The sequence below is a fragment of the Trichechus manatus genome, unplaced genomic scaffold (genome assembly GCF_000243295.1).
Source record: "Trichechus manatus latirostris isolate Lorelei unplaced genomic scaffold, TriManLat1.0 scaffold00107, whole genome shotgun sequence".
Lineage (NCBI taxonomy): Eukaryota > Metazoa > Chordata > Mammalia > Sirenia > Trichechidae > Trichechus > Trichechus manatus.
Genome location: NW_004444043.1, coordinates 5,051,340 through 5,070,529, shown reverse-complemented (window position 1 = coordinate 5,070,529; position 19,190 = coordinate 5,051,340). Strand labels below are relative to the sequence as shown.

At 40.0% G+C, this 19,190-nt stretch overlaps 1 protein-coding gene across 1 annotated transcript in view; it reads left to right on the top strand.

Moving 5' to 3' along the window:
• The window catches only part of PCSK5 (proprotein convertase subtilisin/kexin type 5), a 364,026-nt gene that overhangs the window by 149,096 nt on the left and 195,740 nt on the right, over positions 1–19,190 (top strand). Inside the window, exons 4-5 of the mRNA XM_004383285.2 lie at positions 14,391–14,534; positions 16,506–16,582. Of these exons, the coding sequence (XP_004383342.1) occupies positions 14,391–14,534; positions 16,506–16,582 (221 nt within the window). The remainder of the gene's footprint in view (positions 1–14,390; positions 14,535–16,505; positions 16,583–19,190) is intronic.

Genomic DNA, 19,190 nt, shown 5'->3' with positions numbered 1-19,190 from the left:
TAGAGGTTAAGAGTTCGGCTGCTAACCAAAAGGTCAGCAGTTCGAAACCACCAGGTGCTCCTTGGAAATCCTATGGGACCGTTCTACTCTGTCCTGTAAGGTAGCTATGAGTTGGAATCGACTCAGTGGCAATGGGTTTAGGTTTGTTTTTTGGTTTAGGAGTATTGAACATCCGTAGTGGCACATTAGGATAATTAGCACCACCAGAAGAATGTCTTCTTCTCTTCTTATATAATGACCTGTGAAAGGGTTCATTCCCTGCACCTTTCGGATGATCTTTTTTTGGACCGTTTATGAGCCAGTGTGTGGAAGACAAATATTTCTAGATCTTGTTTGAACCTTTTCTGTTACTTGTAATACATATCTTGACTATGTAAATTGTCTTCTTCTACATTTTATCTCAGAATTACTTCTACCTTCTCTCTTAAAATTCCCTCTAAATATCAATTCACTAATTTACTATGAACTCTAGAGGTATGTAATACAGGCTGTATTACCACAAGTTCCTTGTAATTTCATTGGGATGATAAAACGTATAATCAGAGATTACTGATATGGTAAGTGTTAGATGGGGTAAACAGAAAGATCCTGCGATTCCTATGAGAGGAATGTTCCAATGAATGCACAGGGACCTTAGAATTTGCTTTAGAATTACATACTTGACACATTTAGCAGTCCTCACCCCAGTCTACACAAATTATACAGCCAACTCTTATCTTCTAGGTAAGCCATTCTTTTTCATTGGCAAAGTTGAATAAGCAGATGCACTCTTATGAGCCAATGTGTGAAAGACAAATATTTCTAGATCTTGTTTGAACCTTCTCTGTTACCTGTAATACATATCTTGACTATGCATATTGTCTTCTGATTTTCACCTACCTCTGTGGTTTGGCTTACTTCTCTTACTGATAACCTTATATATCAGTTAGCTTTTGCTCTCCAACAAACCACTCCCAAAACTTTGTGGCTGAAAACAACAGCTGTTTATTATACTTATGGTTCTGCTTGTCAACAATTTGGGCTGAGCTCAACTGGACAGTTCTCCTGGTTCCTCTGGGCTGACTAATGCACCTGTGGTCGGCTTTTGGGTTATCTGCTCCATGTGGTCTCTCATCCTCTAGCAGACTAGCCTGAGTTTGTTTACATGGTAGTCAGGAAGGATTCCAACAGAAAGGACATGGAACGTTCAGAACTGGGCACTGTCAAAAGACTGCATTCTTTTGGCCAAAGCAAGTCACAAGGCCAGCCGAGAATCAAAAGGATGAGGAAGTAACATCATTGTTTGATGGGAGGAATTGCAAGGCCATAGGTACAGGGAGGGGTGGAGAATTGTGCCCATTTTTGCAGGCAGCCATATTTGATACTGACCTCAATTTTGCTAAGACCCTCAAATTTGCACACTATGTATATGCCTTAGGGTTTATTGCTTGCTTGTTTGTTTTCTTTAACTATGAGGCCACAAATTGCATCACACGGTTTAGGTTCCTTGCCACATTGTAGGGGAACATAGAGACCAAGATGCTCATACTTTGTAGCTGTCAAGAAGATTGAAATGTGGAAAAACATGATGCAAAAATTTTAGGAAGACCTGGAGTATGGCCCCCGGACACTCTTTTAGCTCAGTAAAGTCACGTCTGAGGTTCACCCTTCAGCCAACGATTAGACAGGCCCATAAAACAAAACAGACTAAAGGGGCACGCCAGCCCAGGGCAAGGACTAGAAGGCAAGAGGTGACAGGAAAGCTGGTAATAGGGAACCCAAGGCTGAGAGGGGACAGTGTTGACATGCTGTGGGGTCGGGAACCAATGTCATAAAAGAAAAAAAAATTTAGGAAGAATCTACCTGTGGATCTGTGCAGAAAGAAATTTTATATCCAGCTGCTACAGGCTGCTTTTGTTTAGATGTTCTACAGTCACCTCAATTTCTGTGTTAGCAAAACTGAACTCAACATCTTCGTTCCCTAACCATATTTTCTCTTCTTGTATTTCCTCTGTCAGAAAGTGACCTTTCCATTTCCCATGTTGTCTAAGCCAGATATTTGATCATCATTCTCTATTTCTTCTCCCCCTTCACCCCATTCATTAATTGCTATTGCCAACAAATATTTAGAATGCCTCCTGTATAGCAAAGGTCCTGGGTGTCTCAAATGGTTTGCACTCAGCTAGTAACCAAAATGTTAGCCGTTCAAACCCACCCAGCAACACTGTGGAAGAAAAAGCCTAGCTGTCTGCTTCCGTAAAGGTCACAGTCAAGAGAACCCTATGGAGCAGTTCTACTTTGTAATACATAGGGTCACCATGAGTCCAAGGCTGACTTGACTGGCACAAGACAACAACAACATCACTATATCAAATACCGTAGTTTCCACTGTTCCCCACTAATCTGGGCCACGATCATCTCTTCTTTTGGTCTCTGGAGCAGTCTCCCAATTAATTGGTCTTCATGCTTTCCATCATGTTCTTTTCATCATGAACCCACAGAGACTCTTTAAAACCCTTTCATTTAGTATATAGTTATTGAGCATCTTCTATGTGCCAGATACTGTGGATGGAGAAATAAGTAGAACAAAGTATCTGCCCTCATGGAGCTTACAACCTAGTGGGGGTGACATACAATAAGGAGATGTTGTTGTTTTTGGGTGCTGTTGAGTCGATTCCTACTCATAGTGACTCTATGTGCAACAGAATGAAACGCTGCCTGGCCCTGTACCATCCTCACAATTGTTGCTATGCTTGAGCCCATTGTTGCAGCCACTGTGTCAGTCCATCGCATTAAGGATCTTCCTCTTCTTCACTGACTCTCTATCTTACCAAGCATGATGTCCTTCTCCAGGGACAGGTCCCTTCTGATAACATGCCCAAAGTACGTGAGACGAAGTCTTGCTGTCCTAGCTTTTAAGGAGCATTTTAGCTGTATTTCTTCCAAGACAGATTTGTTTGTTCTTCTCGGCAGTCCATGGTATAAGGACTATATACCATGATAAATTGGTATATAATTGCTGGAGGTGTCTCCTGATTCACGAGGTTGCAGGTGCTGAGGAACCCAAAATCAGCGTTTCAGATGGCGTAATTTTACATTGAATTATGTAAAGTTTTTAAACACGGCTTGTAAGAACATTTATCGTCTGGCCCCTATTTACCTTTTCAGTCTCATCTCTTTCCATTCTTCTCACCTCTCCACATCCCCTCTCTCATGCTGTGTCTTCCAGCTCTCCAGAACTTCTTTCACTTCCTTTATCACTCAAGTCTTTCTTCACTAATTCTATACACTAAACATATCCTCTTCATGCCCTACTTGTCCTTTGGCTAGTCAGCTCATATTTAGGGAATTGGTTTTAAATGTCATTGTGTCTAAAAGTCATGCCTTTTACTCTTACTCTCTGCATGCCTACCCCTGACTAGGTCCCTCATTCCCACAGTACCTTAACCAATCCCTGTTATAATCCCTGAAGTGTTGTTGTAATTGCTTGCTTGTCACACAGACTGGACCTCAAGGCCTTGAGGACAAGGACAGTGTCATGGCCAGGATAATCAGTAGAATGTAGTAAACACTTGATAAGTATTTATTATTATTATTAAACGAGAGAGGGGCAGACTGGAGGAATAAAGATGGATAAGAAAGACTAAAAGCGGTGGGTCAGAGGCCAGAGCCTGGTCTGCAAGGTGACTATGAAAATGAAAGGGAATGTGGGATGGCCTTTGCACTAACTTCAAGAACAAGGGAGAAAGATGCAATGGTTTCAGAGCTAGCTTTCCAAAACTCAACTCCGATTTTGGACCTGAAGTATTTGGAGAATGCTGTGAGCCCTGTGAGTTGGACACTGTGTACAAAAGGTAAGCTTGAGCTTCATGCCACAGAAATGTCCAGAATTTAGAGACTCTGATTACCTTTAGCCCCAAGACCAGGTAATATAGATAAAACCAGTTCTTCAAATACTAAGATAAGACATGTAGTACCTATACCAGTTGCCACTGAGTCAGTTCCAATTCATGAAGACCCCATGTGTATCAGAGTAGAACTGTGCTCCTTAGGGTTTTCAATGGCTGATTTTTTGGAAGAAGATCACCAGGCCTTCCTTCCAAGGCACCTCTGGGTGAACTTGAACCACCAAACTTTTGGTTAGCAGTTGAGTGTATTAACTGTCTGTACCACCCAGAACACAAGACATGTAGAGATTCCTTAAAAGAGACAGAAGATTTGTTTGTTGGTTGATGGGTTTTTATTTTGTTAAGTATTTTTAGCACTGAAGATTCTAATACAAGATGGGTCATGTTTGGAAAGATTCAAGGTAGCTCACAAAGTGTACAAATGAGAGAAATGTTGTCTACTTAACTAAATCCATAGACCACCCAGTTATCCTTTGACTGCTCTGCCTCAATTTCTTGATTCTCAACTAGTAGTAGAATTTTAGGGATTAAATTTATTCTCATTTTCCCCTGTATATGCTATAAATCTTGTATACAACAGCCTTCTTCTCCCAGCATCCACTCTGTTTTTATACTTACTGGTATTATGTGGGACATCCTTGGAATTTTATAACTTTGAGTTGGTATCTGTTAATATTATAGTAGATATAACCATGGTTCTAGTAGAGTTAAAATACTGGTGTAAGCTTCTGGAGTAAACCAAGATGATTCATAGGAGGCCAAAAACATTTTACCAGTGTACCAAGGACAATTGGACACTGTTCTCTTCTCCTACACCCCAGTCTCTAGCCTCCAGCCCAGGACCACAGCCCCAAATGCAAACTATTTAGGCCATTCCATATATCCTTACAAATAATCAATTGCCCTTTCAAGTTTGCCTAACCTACCTCTCCAGACAGTGAACAAAACCATCATTTCATTATCTTATAGCGATCTATCTGTCCTTTTATTAAAACCAAGGTCTTCTGCCTAATCCATTAGGATCACTGATGCCTCCAATCAATGTGCTATCATCAACAACAGCACGATTATAATAATAGCAACCATTTGTTATGTATTCTTTCTTCTTTAATTCTTATAGCAATCCTCTGTGTTCAAGCTATAGATGAGGTTTTAAGAAGTCAGGTAGCTTGATAAAGTCATACAGCCGGAAAGTAGCAGAAGTAGAATTTAGACCTTCTGCCTGATTCCCCTAACTAATGTCCTTGGCTATTATGCCGAGTTGGTGCTTTTGAAACATATTGGGCTTCCTTGGAATTTCCAGATAATCTATGAATTGGATGATCATCCTCTGAATAATTGGACATTGGATCTATTTTGGCCAGAGCAATTTTTTTTTTTGAGTGATAACAAAGTGTAGAAATGACTTGCGTGCAGTGTCTGACCTCTTTTAACTTCACAAGGGGGAAGAAGAATCAAGGTCAACAGCCAAAGGCTGCTTCCCATGTGGTGGAGGTCAGACATGCTTCTTCTCTCTGCTGTCTTTACTAATTCTGACACCAACAGTCCCTCCCACTGCACACTCTACTTCTCTGCTGAGTTCAATAATTTATTGCAATGACCACACAGAGCTCACAGACGATACTCATGATTATGGGGTTTATTAGGGAAGTAACAGGTTATAATCAGGCTCAGGAACACTCAAGGATACAGTTCTTCCATTAGGATAGCCTCTTCCCAGCCGTGCTCGCAGGCACGCCTTTCCCTGGCCCTAGGCCTCTGCCCAAAGGCACTCAGCGTTTTCTCTCCGTAAGCCAGGAAGCCCACCACACAGTCTCCTACTGCCCGGTTTCTGCAGCCACCTCTTCTCACCATCTGCAGGGTTACAGCTCTCTGTCTCTTCAGGGTTACAGCACTCATTCTCTTCTCTGTCTCCTGCTTCCAGGAGCTACTCAATGTAGGGATCCCGGGTCCAAAGGACCTGCTGGCTCTTCTCCTTGGAGATGGCGGGCTCTTCTCTCTCCCACCTCTGGGATGGCTCACCTCAAGCCCAGCGGGATGGCAAACTGACCAATCCCTTTGGTGGGCCACAATTACCATATCTGCACAGTCCCACCAAATCACTTGGGTGGGAGTTATAAGACCGTGGTTAGAAAGGCCACAAAAAAGTGATCCCTCACACCACACAAAGGATTTGAAGTGCATTTAACTGTCCCATAATCATAACAATAAACATCTTAGAACTTACCTAGCTTAATTTGGTTTCTCAAAAATCTATAAAGGCATCTTCAGTTTTGAAGGCATAGGAGAGCCCATCAGCTCATGGCCTTCAAAAGTTCAAGATCCAACTCTTATAGGTAGCCTAGAGAATGAAAGGCTAAAGAAGGTCTGAGAATGTTCTCCAAATACATTTAAGAGTGAATGAAATGATTGTCTTAAATTGCAAAGGAGAGAACTGAGCCTAGGCACTTCCCAGTAGTTCCCAAGTCCTGGAAATCAGATGTCAGACCCACTGGAAAGGATGACTTCATCAGAAATAAAGCAAGACTAACAGTGGAATAAAGGCCTGGCACTCTACTTTCCAAAAACTAGCCAATGAAAGCCCTATGGATCACAACAGAATATTGTCCAGTATGTTGCTGGAAGATGAGCCCCCTTGGCTGGAAAGCACTCAAAATACACCGTGGCTGCAACATACCAACGATCATGAAGATGATTCTTTCTTTCTCTTGTACAGGAGGTTACCAATGGTTGGAGCCCACTTGTGGGCAACTAACAATACAATGGAAAGGGCTGTTTCCAGTGGAATGGAGCTGCCTTCTAAGAGCTCTTGATAGCTGATTGTTATACATTCAGGAATTTTAGAAGCCTCTGTTGGTATTTTAAAACTGATGTTGAGTATTTACACCATGCAAATCGGCAAATGTTACAGATAAGGGCTTTTTTTTTAAAGAACTGATTTACCAGCGATAATTGACTGTTTCATAAAGAAGTGAACTTCCTGACATTGAAAGTATTTGAGTAGAAACAAGGGATTTTCTAAAAGATGTGTTGGAATAAGAGGAATATGGCAAAATTAAAAGGTCTCTAAGGTCTTATCCAACTATATTCCACTTTATCACTTAAATGCATTGATCACAGTGCTCAGGCCAATGTGTTTTCTGGTATTTAAGTGTCTTTACTGGTTCTGTGTTTTCTAGCATCCACTCCATATCTGCTTCTTATCTAAATTTGCATGTTTTGTCCTGTTCTAAGCACTTTCTGTTTCAACTTTTAATAAACGAGTTTCCATAGCCTTAAGCTTTGGTGTCAAACTGCTTGGGTTGGAATCCTGATTCCACTCTTGACCAGCTTTTTGAACTCTGGCAGGTAACCTAGGCTGATTAAGTTTCATATTCTTTACCTGTTAAAAGCAGATAGTATTAATTACATTCATCATGTTATTCCATAATTAATGAAGGGTACATGCACAAAATGGTAAAATGGCAAATGTTTTGATACATATGTATTTACCACAATAAAAGGAAAACAGATGATAAAAATACCTCCCTGAAATTGTTGCTCAGAGTCTTAAATGAAGCTAATCCCCATGAAGTGATTAGTACAATGCCTGGCCACAGTAAGTACCTAGTAAATCATTGTAGAGATATTTCAACTTAAAGGAATATCAATTCTATTTTTTTCAATTTCTTACAACTCTCAGCCTCCAAATTTTATGAAAAATTTCAAGTATATATACACTTTATTAAGTTAACTAGACATGTTTGTGAATTTGTCTATAAAAGAGATTTTTGTGTATTTAATTCTGCTTGCTTATTAGCATTGTATAGTCATAAATGTAGTCTCATGAGCCACAGTGTCTGTAAAAATGAGCAACAGATGTTTACATGGTTAACGGTCTATTAAACCAAAAACCAAACCCATTGCCATCAAGTCGATTCCAACTCACAGCGACCCTATAGGACAGAGTACAACTGCCCCATAGGGTTTCCAAGGAGCCGCTTTTGGATTTGAACTGCTGACCTTTTGGTTAGCAGTTGTAGCTCTTACTGCGCCACCAGGGTCCCAGATTGGCAGCATATAAATTGGCAGTTTGTTGGAGACCCCCAGAACTGAGAGAAGTTAGAAAAGAATGACGTTGAAGGTTTTTTTCTTGTTTGTTTGATTTTGTTTTCCCCAGTCTGAAGAAAATGATGGTGAGAACATAACAAAGGTGTTTATTTTAGGGATAAACTGTTCCTTCACTGAGCAAACACTGTGATGTGTTTATGAAGACACAGGAGAAGTGGACACACCCAATGTGGTTTATAAGCAGAACATCTCATAACCCTGGAATCGAAAAGGCCATCTTTAGAGCTCACAGAGCAGCCTCTTTAAAATTTCATTCCTAAAAAGAATAAAAGCTTTTATGGACGAGAAAATGGGAGACCTAAGTTGCAACCATTCTTTCTGTGGGATATTTTCCATTGTGTGTGTCCAGTGTTGTTTCTAAACATTAAGTCACCCGTGCATAGACCATCATTGAAATATAGTAAATTATTCAGGACTGAAGGCACGTACGTTTACTATAAATATTTATCTTTTGCGTGTACTGTGCACATATGTGGTTTTCATCAACTTCAAATATGCTGGAAGTTTTTGACTAGCCTCTTTTGTGAATGTTAGGCTGTGGACCGGACATGTGGTAACACAATTCCAGACACAGCTCTTTAGTTCTGGCAGAGATCTTCTCAGTGTGGTGTACTATGAATGAGGGAATCATGGCTAATATGTGTCCCTTTTCCCTTTGGGTCCTGATTTAGTATAGATGCCTTCCAAGCAAATAGGGCCCAGTTTAAAGACCATTCCTACCAGGCAGTTGTGGCAGTGAGTAACTTGTTCTCATCCTTGGTAAGTATTGACTGGCATCGGCATTTCCCGTAGTCTTTGCTCTCTGGGTACCTTTGGTATATAAAACAGTTGTATTATAAACATGTTTGGAGTCCTGAATCACTTGAAATAAGTGTTAAAAATCTATAGCTCCCACTCCTATGTCTATACCCAAAAGAATTGAAAGCAGGAGTGCCAACAGATACTTGTTCACCAGAGTTCATTGCAGCACTATCCACAATAGCCAAAAGGTGGAAACAGCCTAAATGTCCATCAACAGGTGAATGGATAAACAAAATATAGTACATACATACCATGGAATATTAGTCATAAAGAGAAAGGAAGTCCTGATACATGCTGCAAAATAGATAAACATGTCAGTCACAAAAGGACAAATATTGGTATGATCTCACTTATATAAAATAATCTAGAATGGACAAGCATATAGAGACCAAAGTTTATTACTGGTGACCAGGGGTGGATGGGAGGGAGGGGAAAGAAGACATAATGCTTAGAGGACACTGAGTTTCTGTTAAGGGTGATGAAAAATTTGGGAATGGTTAAGGGTAATGGTTGAACAACATGATGAATATAATTAATGTCACTGAATTGTACATGTGGAACTTATTGAAATGGCAAGTGTTTTGGTACATATATATTCACCACAATAAAAAAAAAACTACCATTCCAACTCCTAGGTATATAACCAAAAGAATCAAAAGCAAGGAATCAAATATTGTCCATCCATGTTCATTGCAACATTATTCACAGTAGCCAAAATGTAGAAACAACCCAAATATCCATCAACAGATGAATAGGTAAACAAAATGTAGTAAATACATACAATGGAATATTATTCAGCCATAAAGAGGAATGAAATGCTGATACACGCTATGACATGGATGAACCTTAAAAACATTATGTTAAGTGTCTTCGTTATCTAGTAGTGCCGCTATAACAGAAATACCACAAGTGGGTGGCTTTAACAAGCAGATATTTATTTTCTCACAGTTTAGGAGGCTAGAAGTTCGAATTCCAGGTGCCAGCTCTAGGGTAAGGCTTTCTATCTCTGTCAGCTCTGAGGAAGGTCCTTGTCTCTTTTGAGTTTCTGCTCCTGGGCTATCTTCGTGTAAAAGCTTGGCATCTCTCTTTCCCCATCTCTGCTTCTCTTGCTTGCTTGTTTAATCTCTTTTTTATATCTCAAAAGAGATTGACTCAAGGCACACCCTACACTAATGCTGCTTCATTAACAACAAAGATAACCCATTCCCAAATAGGATTATAACCACAGGCATGAAACCAAACCAAACCTGTTGCCACTGAGGCAACTCTGATTCATAGTGACCCTACGGGACAGAGTAGAACCATCCCGTGTGTTTCCAAGGAGTGGCTGGTGGATTCAAACTGCCAACCTTTTGGTTAACAGTCGAGCCCTTAACCACTGCACCACCACAAGCATAGAGGTTAGGAATTATAATACATATTTTGGGGAGATACAATTCAATCCGTAACATTAAGTAAATAAATCAGACACAAAAGGACAAATAATGTATGATCCCACTTATATGAAATATCTAGAATAGTAAATGCATCGAGACAAGTTTATCAGTGGTTACTAGGGAATGGGAGGAAGGGGGTAATGGGTAATTATTGCTTAATAGATACTGACTTTCTGTTTCTAAAAAAACCCAAAACCCATTGCCATCGAGTCAATTCCAACTCACAATGACCCTACAGGACAGAGTAGAACTGCTCCAAAAGACCTCTTTGAAGATGTGATATTATAATAATAATAAAAAAAAAAAAACCCACTGCTGTCGAGTCAATTCTGACTCATGGAGACCCTATATGATACAGCAGAACTGCTCCGTAAGGTTTCCAAGGGGGCAGCTGGTGGATTCGAACTGCCAACCTTTTGGTTAGCAGCCGAGTTCTTAACTACTGATGAAGAAGGTTTGGAGATAGATAGTGGTGACAATTGTATAACCTGGGGAATGTAACTAATATCATTGAATTGTATACTTGAAAAGGGTTAAAATCTCCTACTTCATGTTTTGTGTATATATATATGTATATATATATATACCATGATAAAATTTTTTAAAAATCTACAGTTCACATTCAGGATTTAGGGTTCTGATCTATGGGTTCTCTAACTTTTTATCTCATTTCCAAGAAACATCCCTGGCTCTGATTAACTCATAGTTTTCTTTTACCCTTTGACATTTTGGCTACTCACTATATTGGATTATCCAAATGAAACTATCTGTTGGATATTTCCCCTTCCTTGCCTCCCACCTATACTGGGTAGGTGGATGAAAAGGAGAAATAGGAAACAGTGGTATGAGAATATTTAATGATAAAGGCAGATTTAACAGAAGCAGAGGTGGAAGAAAAAAACCTAAGTGCTCCACTTTCAGCACACATGTTTTCCATAGATGACTGGTTTTCTTCATTTTGATAATTACAATTTCAGGCAGCATCCCTCCACTCCAGGATGGTTATCCCATTTGTGGATGACCCATTTCCTGTGCGTTTCCTTCCTGTGGCCCACCTCGTGTCCACATTAACATTACTCCATGTCACAATTGATACCACAGGTGGCCAGGGCAGGTTTTGCGAAGAAAATGACATGGAAACCTGTCAAGCTTGCTTGGTGTTTAAGTAAAATATTTGGTGAGGAGAGGCCCAAACTCTTGGCCAGAATGAGACTTCTGAAAAACACAGGCATTTTGGAAATCCACACCATTTCCTTCATTGTCATCTCAGCGAACAAAGATCAGAGCAGTAAGCATAATGGCAGTTTTGAACTTGGAAATAAAGATGAAGATATGCCCTCATTTCTTAAGTGTAATTACTTAACCAGTGTTTACTAGAATTTCAGGTGGTGCAAACCATTAAGCGCTGGGCGACTAACTGAAAGGTTGGCAGTTAAAACCCACCCAGAGGTACCTCAGAAGAAAGGCCTGGTGATCTGCTTCCAAAAGATCACATCCATGAAAACCCTATGGAGCACAGTTCTACTCTGAAACACATAGAGTTCCCCATGAATCAGAGTCGACTTGACGGCAACTGGTTTGGTTTTTTCGTGTTTTTAGGTTAGGCTTAGTTTAATGCATGGTCTTCTGTGTGCTTACAATCAAGGAGTCAAAACTAACACACAGAATTCAACAGGGGGCAGCAATTCAATAGAGTTATGTAAGTAGGGGCTGGATTGTGTAGGACTGAATCTATGTGTGTGCCTCTAAATTCAGGGAAGGGAAGAGACGAGGAGGCTGAAGAACTTTGTGGACAGAGGTGAGACCTGAGCTGTGCCCAGAAAACTGGGGCAGTAGGGGAGTGGGATTTGGATTAGCAGATGAAAGAATGTGTTGAGACCCTCTAATGCCAGGAAAAGGAGCCCTGGTGGCACAGTGGTTAAAGTGCTCAGCTGCTAACCAAAAGGTCAGTGGTTCAAACCCACCAGCTGCTCCACAGGAGAAAGATGGGGCAATCTGCTTCCTTGAAGATTTACGAGCTTGAAAACCCTGTGGGGCAATTCTACTCTGTCCTATAAGGTTGCTTTGAGTTGAAATTGACCCAATAGGGGTGGATTTGGGTTGGTTTTTGGAATGCCAGGAAGAAGCCAGGAAGGTGGGGAGAGATGGAAATGTTGTTAAAATACATCAACCTCTCTTCTGTATGAAGTTGTATTGTCTGGGTAACCCCTTTTCTTAGAAACGTTCAACAAAAGGCAATCTTATTTAAGGAATAAATTAGCACATTCATGTCGGGGGCATTGGGAGTATCTGTTACTAGTTAGGAGCCCTGGTGGCACTGTGTGTGGTTAGGCGTCAGGCTGCTAACCAAAAGGTTGGCAATTTGAATCCACCAGCCACTCCTTGGAAGCCCTATGGGGCAATTCTACTCTGTTCTAGAGGGTTGCTATGAGTCAGAATCCACTCGATGGCAATGGGTTTGGTTTGGTTTTTTTTCTTTTTTTTTTTTTTTTTGTCACTAGTTAGCATTTGATATTGAGGGATAAAGTTTGAAAAGGAATGCGCTCCCATTGAGGTTGTACTTGGAATAAAAGTCATGACCTGCAAACCTCTGCACCGTCTCACCTTGCCTCCCCTTCTAATTTCCTGCCTTCTGTGCTCTTCTCTCCCTCATTCACACTACTTCATCAATACCAACCTTCTTTCTCTTTCTTCAATGTGTTAAGCTCTTCTCTGCCTCACACAATCTTTGCGTTTGCTGCTCCCTTTCGGGACACTTGTTCTCAGGGTCCTGGGCAGACCAATTCTTTCCCATCAGTCACTTCTCAGCTCACATTTCACGTTCTCAGAGACTGCAGTCTTTTCCTGACCATCTCACCTGAATTCCGGTACCCAGAGCTCTCACATTCACCGTCATATCACCCTCTTTTGAAACACAAGGAGCACTCTGAATGGTCTTGTTTATTTGTTTATTTATTTATTATCTATGTCTCCTCACTGGAGGGTTGTTAGGGCAGGAACCTCCTGTGCCTTGTTACCCCATCCCCCCAGAATGTCATAGGCACTCAATGAAGTGTGTATTAAATGAATCAAAGGCAGTGGGATCTCCTTTATGGTTAGAGCATACAATGCTTTGCATTGTCTTCGCTTCCTAAGTGCTAAAGCATCACAAAGCAGGCAGAAAAGAGTGAATGGTGAAGACCTGAGGTGGCCGTGTTGCTATGGCATTACCTTTCAGCACATCTCCTCTCCTTTATTCATCTTCTGAGTCTCAAGAACTTGGAAAACAGCACCACTCAGAAGGATATTTCAAAGAGATGGACTTTGAAAGAACAATCGTGTGGGTTGGACGAATGCTACTATATTAGAGCGAGAAAAGCTTCTGGTTTAATTCATTTCTTAATATGTTTACATGTTGTTGCCATTACAGAATACAGTTGCTACATATAATGATCTAAAGTTCAGTGTTTTTACAGCCTGCGCTTGGAAACCCTTACACACATTCTCCTGTGTACTGTGTACATCCATCTTTCTGTACTTTGTGCCGTTCATTCCCTCCTCCAGGTAGCCCTGAATGAGTCGCTCTGCCCCTCACAAATTAGGGTACGGCAGCCATTGTTAAAGTATTGAAGGAAGTTGGAGAACCTGTTATTTGCTCTCAATTATGGGTTTCTCACAGTAGTACACCTGGCTGACACTGTACAAAAGCTGCCTAAAGTTAGTTCCCATTCGTAGCTGGGTTGGCGTCTAGGTGCCTAGTTAAGAAATTATGAAGTATGTGTTCTTCAGTTACCTGATTTGGATTTATAAATGAAATGCTATGGCACCTATCTGAGGTAATTCCATGTGTCACTAGAACATGCCTGTGTGAAATAACGTGATATATCCATCACTCTGCTGTTCAGATAAACTTTGTTTTATTATATTCTTCCAAAGAGTTTAAGGCATCACAACAGGTCAGAGCTGGTGGAAGAGATTTCTATTTCACGTGCCTTCCCTACACCTTTCCTTCCTACCTTCCCCTGTTAGGTAAGGGCAAGATCCATGTTTCTCCTCTACCTGGCAACCCACCAAACTGCAGTTAATTTAATGCATTATCTTAACACATAGCTTAATTCTCCCATCATCTAACTATTCAATAATCTCTAACGTCCAACATTCCTTCTTTCTTCTTCAGCACTGCAGTGACAACACGCATCCCTGCCAATCAGACATGAATATTGAAGGAGCCTGGAAGAGAGGCTACACGGGAAAGAACATAGTGGTCACCATCCTGGATGATGGCATTGAGAGAACACACCCAGATCTGATGCAGAACTATGTGAGTGTTGGCTGTGGATGGACCGCCTCCCCTCCCTGGGAGCAAAGGAACTCATGTTAGGATTATCAGAAAGGGGGAAAGCTACTAAAAACAGCTGACAGATACAGTAGGCTCTCCATGTTGCTCCTTTCTTGTAAAAGATGTGCTTTTAGAGTGCAGGAAGCATGAGATAACACATTAAACTGTCCAGTGCCTTTGGTGTGCTGACCTTTTTTAAAAAGCAGATGATAAGGTAGCAGAAACTCCACCACCCACACCATCTAGCTACCAACAACAGCCATGGTTTTCAACAGTTCATCCAAGTAGCTAGGCATCACTCTTTGTTTCCTTTATGGAGAAAAGTGTTGTCATAACTTTTCTCAAGTTATTCTGCTGATAGCATTCTCTCTCTGCCTCTCTTGTTCTTAAGGACAATAGTGATCAGCTCCACTGTGGTCCATAGGGATTAGTCAATTCCCTTTCTTATGAAGGAACTGTAAAATTTATTTAGTTGCCATTTGAACAAAGAGTGTAGAGTGGCTATTCTCACCCTGGTCTGAAGCATACTCAGATAGCTTTGTGGCTATTCACGTCACAGCGCTTTGGAACTAAAGAGAAAGGTCAGTTCAGTCTCCTCATTTGATAGGTGAAGACATTGGTATCTGAAGGCTGAAATGAGTTATCCAAGGTCACATATAAGAACAGAATGATAGCTGCCTGTTTCCTAGCTGAGAGGTCTTTCTTGTCAAAGGGGTTTTATAGTTTGGCCCTGCTCCCCACTGCGTAACAATATATTTGATCAAATACAGATAGCTTTAGCCTAATTGTGATTACCTTCTTTACTTTTTCTTTTTTATTCCCTTGAAAGAAAATTCTCTAGAATTACCTATGCCATTAGCTGTACAGGGATAATCATAAAGCATAAGAAAATCTCCAGACCAAAAACCAAACCTGTTGCTATCAAGTTGATTCCAAATCACAGCGACTATAGGACAGAGTAGACCTGCCCAATAGGGTTTCCAAGACTGTAAATCTTTATGAGAGCAGACTGCCCCATCTTTCTCCCAAAGAGCAGCTGGTGGGTTCAAACAGCTGACTTTGGTTAGCAGCCAAGCATCTAACCACTGACCCACCAGGGCTCCTCATAAAAAAATTAAAAATATCCTAAACTACGTTGTATACTGTGATGTAAATTTGAACGATGATAACAACCCAGTAAAATCTTTTTAGTAATTTGAAGTTTTTTCACAATCGTTTTTAAAAGCCAACAAATATAACTTTGGTTTTGGAGATACTTTTGCCTTGTGTTGAAACCTTGGCATATAATAAAACTTTATTATTTTGGTTTGGGCAAAAGGCCACTGAGTATTAGTAAAAAGTCTGAATTATAGACTCTTTTATAGTAGATACAATATCTGAAACCAAACAGATATTGCCTAATAGAAGTCCCAAGATACCTGACTTAATGAATACCTAACATGATTTTTAATTGGCTTAACAATTATTGGTGAATTATTTTTGTTTCTTATAGTCTTTAGATTATGCTAAGGAACTTGCATACTCAAGAAATGAATTAAGGACTAGGAAGAGGGTCCACAGGAATAAATCATTTTTCTAGGTTGTCAAGGAGTACTTTACAGAAAAGGTGGTAATTGCTGATGCCATCTTTGATAGATACACATTTTGTGAATTGGGTGGAGGGGTTCAGTTCTAGGTACGAGGGGAAAAGTGCTGGCAAGAATGGGCACTGGGCACTTGTATGGTCTGTGTGGAGTACTTCTTCCTCTTACAGCAGAAAAATACAGCACTGATTATTAATGGATTATTACTAGACAAGCAATCCCTCCCTAAGGTGGCCTGACACCACTGAACCATGAGCATCTTAGTTAACCTAATTATTCTCTTGCAGAAATGTGTTTAAGAAGGCATGAACCTGTAGGTTAATGGCTAACTAATGACCATCCGTTTCCTTTCTCTCCTCTGTGGCCGTAGGATGCTCTGGCGAGTTGTGACGTGAATGGGAATGACTTGGACCCAATGCCTCGTTATGATGCAAGCAATGAGAACAAGTAAGGCCCACGTGAGGGGTGGCTGGCATGTGTCTGGCAAGGCCTGCCTGGAGCTTTGCTTTCTGCTCATACTGAGGGAAGTATTTTCTTGGAAAGCCTTGGTAACGAGTGATCGCTAATTTCCTTCAAGATAAACAACTGTCTCTCCACTGAAGCTTCTGCCTAATAAAAAGGGGTGGTCCACATAGTGGGAACTACAGAGAGAGCCCTAGGGAATGAGTCAGCATTTCCAACTCTTGAGAGTAGTACTGGGGAGTATTGCCCCTCACATAGCAATTAGCATGAGACACATTTTTGCGCTCTTGGGGTGCTAAAGGGAGAAGCAAAACAAAAAGTTTCTTTTCCGTTAAATTCAACAAATTTTAATTATCTATTGTCTTTGAGGTCTCTGTCAGGACCGTTCTTATTCTGCTTCTCCTTTATTCTATTCTACTCTGTAGTGATTGTGTTTTCTACTAATATGCCTGATGTACCTACAAGGATTGCCTATAGTGAAGAGGCATAGAAATCATTTAACCACGTTTATACTTTCCAGTTAGCACAATCGTTTTAACGAAACTGCACCTCCATGAGATAACACGTAATATCCCAACAGTCTTCAGAAAGTAAGGGGGAAAGGTTTTCTTGCTTAAAATGACCCAGATTCTTTAAAAGATTAGTAAATGCTTCCAATCTCTATGTCATGTTAGTTAACATTTTTTTTCCTTTTACTGCAAAGCTCCTCCAGGATAATTCTTTGGGTTTTTATGTATATGTTTTAGTCTGGGAAAACAGACATTGCAGAGAGAATTCTTGCTCATTTGTTATGTGCCATTTCCAGTCTGCTTTTTTCTTTAGGGAAGGTTTTCTCGACTAGTATGATTTAACTAAATGAGTCAATGCATTTAGATAAAATCACATTACTTAGGAAATTGTGATCACATATGTGGCTTTTTATCACCACCCACAAAAAAAAAAAAATTCTCAATAAAGTGCTATGGAAAATAGTCTGCAGATTAATATGAACAACCAAGTAAATATTACAAATCATATTTAATGGTGAACATATTAATAAACTGTTGATGTAGATAGAGTTTTCCAGAACATTCCTAAGAAGAAAATACAAAGGGGGCCTAAATAAAGCCAGGTAGTTTTCTTTCAGACCTGGTTGTTGCTATCTAGTTTATAGTGTTTGAAGTTAGTGGATTTCACACAGAAGTTTCTCTTTTCAAAGTGAGCTAATGTATTTTAAGCCTATTTTGAAAACTAGCACAAAACACTCTAAAGAAGAAATTTGAAGCTCTCAATAGTTAGAAAGTCACAGCAGATACCTTGCGACGTCTGTGTTCCTGAAAATAGATGCACCCTGCAAAATCTAAAAACACAGGGCTTTAGGGTAATGGAGTTTGGGCACAATACTCAAAAACTTCATCAGTGACATAAAAAAAAAAAAGGATAGGAACCTAATAAACTAACATTTGTATAGAGAAAAGAGAAACAGGAAAACTAAGTGTAGGGATGTCTAGATCATGTTAACATCCAATGTATCCTTACGTAGAAGGTTTAAGGGACAAGAGGGTCTATAGCTAGAAACCACAAATTGTTTCAGTTCCATAGCCAGTCTGTTTGAATCTATGTGTGCAGTTTTTCACATACAAAACTCAGTGGTGATGGCAACTATTCTCCAAAGGTGTGGCTGATCTTTGATGACCATAGTCTTTACATTGTCTATGTGTGAAAACAATTCTTTAATTATTGTCTTTGATGGCTCTTTACAGAGTGCCTTTTAAAAACTGTATCCTATGTGACTATTTGTTTTAAACTTGGCTATCCCCAAGACCTTTGTTCAAGAAGAATCACCTTTGTCACCCTCACTCCGGGGTATTCTAATGTGACCTCTTTATTCATTGCCAGCCCTGTTCATGATTCATCAAATATAGTTGGAGTTTGATAATTGGAGAATGCAAGCATTTTCCCAGATGTGTGCTTAAATTGGTAGTCTTGCAGTGAAATTTGACATTTTCAGAGGTACAATACCACCACTCCCTACCTTTGTTTTTATGCATGGATCCATGGATAGACTATTCTGTTTAAATTGAGGGCCCTCGGCATTTGAAAATAGAGTGGGTTTGTAGTTTAAAAGAATTTACTTTTAGCCCTGGCCCTCCCTGATTAACTTTATGATCTCTAAAACGCGTATAATAATATGTATAAAGATTAGCAATAAAATATGTAAAACAACAAGCATAGTGCATATTTATTCCAATGTAATTGTGTATGTGTGTGTGTGTGTGTATGTATAGGTGCTGGATAAGTAGTAGCTGTTCTTATTGTAATCATGTTTTCTATTTATATATCCAAATCTTGGTAAGCAATACTTCAAAATTTGTATACGTATGAACATTTTTAATTTAAATTTAGACTTGGAAATCTTTATTTATTTACAGGGTTAGAACTTTATGGATTTTTCTGCTTTGGACTGGGAGCCGTGACTCGTTCAGACTATACTAGTTTTCTTCAATTCCATTTCCCCATCTCCCAGTGGACTACAAGTCCTTGAATTTGATATGACATAGTGGGGGCGAGGAATGCCTGATCATGATCAGAATGGAGAAAGATGAGGTATATG